At 23.8% G+C, this 4,589-nt stretch overlaps 1 protein-coding gene across 1 annotated transcript; it reads left to right on the forward strand.

Moving 5' to 3' along the window:
- The first annotated feature begins 279 nt into the window (after positions 1–279).
- LOC126904835 (gustatory receptor for sugar taste 64f) lies at positions 280–4,589 on the forward strand. The gene is made up of 9 exons (XM_050684125.1): positions 280–734; positions 1,309–1,504; positions 2,173–2,291; positions 2,354–2,539; positions 2,626–2,900; positions 3,228–3,382; positions 3,448–3,610; positions 3,988–4,077; positions 4,144–4,589. The coding sequence occupies exons 1-9, from the start codon at positions 509–511 to the stop codon at positions 4,240–4,242; spliced, it is 1,509 nt and encodes a 502-aa protein (XP_050540082.1). The 5' UTR covers positions 280–508; the 3' UTR covers positions 4,243–4,589.

Consider the following 4,589-nt stretch of genomic DNA (forward strand, 5'->3'; position numbering starts at 1 on the left):
TTATTATTATATACCGATAATATCATAGCAAATTTCTTAAGAGGTATTTTTAGATTTTTATCATTTTAATGGTTTTTAGGCTATTTCGACGAATAAATAACTTGTTTTTTTTTAAGATAACATCTACTTTTTTTATAAAAGCACTATGCTGGGAATCACAAAACTATTTTAATAAAAATTGTAATAAGTATTAAATTTAATATTATAACTTATAAAAACCAAAATAACCATTCAAAAATTCGGTCATAATTAAAAAAGAATAATAAAACAATTCGTTTATATCCTCTAATGGGTCATGAAATGATTGTTATCAAAATATGTGTAACATATGTAGTTTATAAACACTTATAATAGTTGATTTATTGACAATATTAACCCATCAATATATGTCATTTTTGTTAGATGATTTTGGCGATAATAATATGGAACAAGCTCGTGGCGTTTTAAACGCGCAATATTATATGATTGCTTTGCGATAATACCTTAACTTGGAAGTATTTATACGTCGATGAGCATTAAAAAATGTTCTACGCATATTATTTGTTTTGAGTTTTATTCTAATACTACATTCTTGCATATACATATAATGACTGAAAATACAGGAAATTTAGGACCGTCAGTTTATCTGACGAATCGTAACTATCAAGGCAACCAATTACAAGAGAATTTGAGTAAAAGATTCAAATGGAATGAAAGTCCATATACGCGGGCAATGAAAGATGATAAATATACAAGTGAATATTAAAATGTCAATCAAAGTAGCTTTTTTATCGCCAATGTCATACCTAGTCTCGTATTTAATACCATATTAAATTGAATTTTGGATAACAATTCATCTAAAGCTTACAATATTTATTTAACTTGTATTCAATTTCCTGAGTTCTTAAACTTCTATCTTTAAGTTTTATTAAATAGTACTAATTGAATAATTTTATTTTTACATAAAATTCAAAAATCATTTATTTTAGTTTCAATGATAATAACGTACATGATTGAAATTAACTCTAACAACAAGTATTTAGAAGAAGGCACAGTATCATGTGCTCCTTTCGAGTCCTTTAAGTCCTTGGAATATAAGTTTAGATATAGTTCAGGATAAATATGAATCTTAGGCTTAGCTTATTTTTAAAACTAGAGCATAATTTTAAAATTTAATCTAAAAATAAGCTAAATACATTTCATTTATTTAGTAAGCATAGAGGATTAGCTTTATAATCCAAAAGTTATGACACAGAACTTAAGCTATAACTTGCGTATTACAAGTAATGTCTTTACTGCCCTAACAAATAATTTTCTAATTTGATTTAGACAATGAAGATAATGAGTTATTTAGCAATCAAATAAGTTACATGAAGATGAAAAAATTAGAAGAAAATATTGTGAAAGATGTAGTCAGTGGCAAGAACTCCTTGCATAGGTCCATTGCCCCAATATTAAAATTAGCTAAATTAATAGCTTTGTTACCTGTACAAGGTACAACAAGCCGCAATACTAGTTACTTAGTGTAAGTAATTAAACATTGTTGTGTAATTATTAAAATGTTGTTATTTCGTTAATAAAAATAAAAAATTGTTTCGATTTTTTATTTTAAGAATAAAACAATTCTTTCAGAAAATTGAAGAGTTATTTAAGTAAGCGATGAATTTTCTTTTATTTTTTATGGCCCATATAAGACTCTAATACCTCCTTCTAAGATGCATGTTTGTAAAAATAGATGTACTTTAATAACTCAAATTCTAGAGAGGATGATTATAATTCTCATTACTAATCTGAACTTTTTTTAAAAAACGAAAGTGATATTGTGCAGTTTTCAAACTTGTTCAGTTCGTTAAAGCATTGTCACAATATTGGTTTTCCAAGATTCTTCTTATTATTTTAAAAATTATTAATAAAAAATATATTTGAAAGCAAAAGTTTTTATAAGAGTATTTAAGAATTTTATCATACGATATATACAAATGACTTACTATAAAAATTCAATATGAAATTACCTAATTCATAAAATAAAACTCAAACACTTAATAAATATTTAGTTGACAAAAGTTAACTATCAGAAAATTAAACTAAAATTCTTAAATAGTTTACTTAATCTAAACAATTAATGTATATAAAGTTATACTTTATTTAATGACAAATTAAATTATTTTATATTGCTTACATTTTCTTTTTTAGTTTCAATTGGTTCAGTTGGACAGTAATTTATGTAGTCATTGTACTTACCTCAACGTTTTTAATATTAAGTCTATCGTTTTATAAAGTATATCAAACAGGATTGACGTACTACAGCACAGGTTAATTTAATTATTTATGTTTTTTGGAAATTTTTAATTTAAGTGTACAGTTTTATTTTTAGTAAATATTGTGTTTTTTGGGAGTTCATTGGTTATTTATATTTTATTTGTGCAATTGGCCAAGGAGTGGCCAAATATAATGCGAAAATGGGAATTGGCAGAAAGGGAAATGAGGCAGTTTGGTCACCCATTACACACAGCGTTGAAGTTTAAGTTATTGACAAGTTTAATCATGGTCTTAGCTATTTGTAAGTTACAAAGTTATTTAACATAATTAATATTATGAAATCATTTCAGTTTAACACATTTAAGTTAAAATAAAATCCATTTTCAGTTGAACATATAGCTTCGATTCTGAAAGTTGTAGACAAAGCCATAAATTGCTCTACTGATAGTGCAAATATGTTTCGAGTTTATTTTGCAGTATCATTTAATCAAGTTTATAGTGTTGTCAATTTTTCATGGTTTATTGCTCTTCCTATAGTTTTTTTAAATTTGATTATTACTTGTGCATGGAACTTCATGGATTTATTCATTATAATACTTTCGTGTGCGCTTGCAGATAGATTTAAACAACTAAACCAACGGCTAGCTCTGGTGAAAGGAAAGGTATTCAATTATAAATCGTATTTTTTATTTTTAATCAAATATTAAAATAACATTCATATATTTTTGATATATATGTATATAAATAATTTTTTTTTTTTAATTTATATTATATTTTAATAAAATTATAATATATTTATATATTAGTTTATAAAATATTTTTAAATAACTCTGAAAATTACAATATGCATCAATCATCTTAAATATAAATTTCATATTAAATACATAAAAAAAAAAAACTAAATTACATCAACATATTTTGTATATAATGGCATTATAACTTATTTATCAAATGCTTTATATTATAATAAATTCTAAAAATCATTACAGGTTCTTCCAAGTACTTATTGGAGAAAATCTAGAGAAACTTATAATCTTTTAGCATCTTTGACTAGAGATTTCGATGAATTTTTATCCCCTGTTATTCTACTATCTTTTGCTAATAATTTATATTTTATTTGTCTTCAATTGTTTAATAGTTTGAAGTAAGCAGATTGATTTAATCGAGAAATCAAAAACTATAAAAAATTTTATATTAACATTTTTTTAGACCAATGCACAATGTATGGGAAGCATTGTATTTCGTATATTCATTTAGTTATTTGGTAGGTAGAACCTGTGCAGTCTCTTTATATGCAGCATCAATTAACGATGAAAGCAAAATACCAAAATATGTTTTATTTTCTGTTCCATCGGAAAGTTATTGCGTAGAAGTAAGCGATGAAAATTTTGTACAATTTTTATTTTAATTATAAATAATTTCCTTTTACCTATAAATATATATATTATAATAAATATTCCTCTGTATATAACAAATATATAATATTAGTACATCAATTACAACTCAAATTGAAAAGAATAAGGTTATTTTTAAAGAAAAATTTTGTCAATAAATAAAAATTAATTAAATTTTTAATCTGCTACTTAAATTATTAACATAATAAAATTTAACTTTAAGAATAAAGTCTTTCAATTATATATTTATTTTTCATTTAAACACGATATTATTTGATAACAATATTATTTAGTAAATAATAAAGGAATAAAAAAAATGCATAAAATACGTATATAATTATCAATATTTGTTTAGGTTTCAAGATTTATCACTCAAGTAACATCTGATGAGTTAGCCTTAACCGGATATCGCTTTTTTTCAGTAACTAGAACACTCATGCTTACGGTTAGAATTTTGAATTCAAAGCTATTTCATAAAATAGTTCTTATTATTAATCTAATTGTTAATTAGGTGGCTGGAACCATCGTTACTTATGAAATTGTTTTGGTGCAATTTAACAGTGTTACAAATGATGTAATTCAACAAAACAATACATTGGATTGTCCATGAATTATGTTGAGATTATTTTAATAATTAAAAATAATAATATGTGATAGTATCCATATTTACGATTTATTTGTATAGTTACAATAAAATTTGGCATATAAAAAATAGTACACTTGTACTACAAAATTACATATTTTATAGTAGGTACCAAAAATATTTTACTACAATACATTGTGAAAAATTCATAAATATTTTTTATTTTGGGTTTATATAAAATATTTTTAAGTTTACTATAGAATACCATTAAATAGCAGACTCTATATTTGAATACAAGACTTTATATTTATCGTACACTCTGTATACAAAGTGTTCAATATGTTTGAAAACACCCATTTTAGCTTCGATGCGAA

This window comes from Daktulosphaira vitifoliae, unplaced genomic scaffold (genome assembly GCF_025091365.1).
Source record: "Daktulosphaira vitifoliae isolate Bord-2020 unplaced genomic scaffold, ASM2509136v1 Scaffold_1, whole genome shotgun sequence".
Taxonomy (NCBI): Eukaryota; Metazoa; Arthropoda; class Insecta; order Hemiptera; family Phylloxeridae; genus Daktulosphaira; species Daktulosphaira vitifoliae.

Excerpts from the sequence above, each read along its gene's own strand:
- LOC126904835 (XM_050684125.1), top strand. The coding sequence starts at position 509 with ATGAGCATTAAAAAATGTTCTACGCATATTATTTGTTTTGAGTTTTAT. Across the intron at positions 2,292-2,353 it reads ATTGACGTACTACAGCACAG|TAAATATTGTGTTTTTTGGG; the intron begins GTTAATTTAATT and ends TTTTATTTTTAG. Across the intron at positions 3,383-3,447 it reads CAATTGTTTAATAGTTTGAA|ACCAATGCACAATGTATGGG; the intron begins GTAAGCAGATTG and ends ACATTTTTTTAG.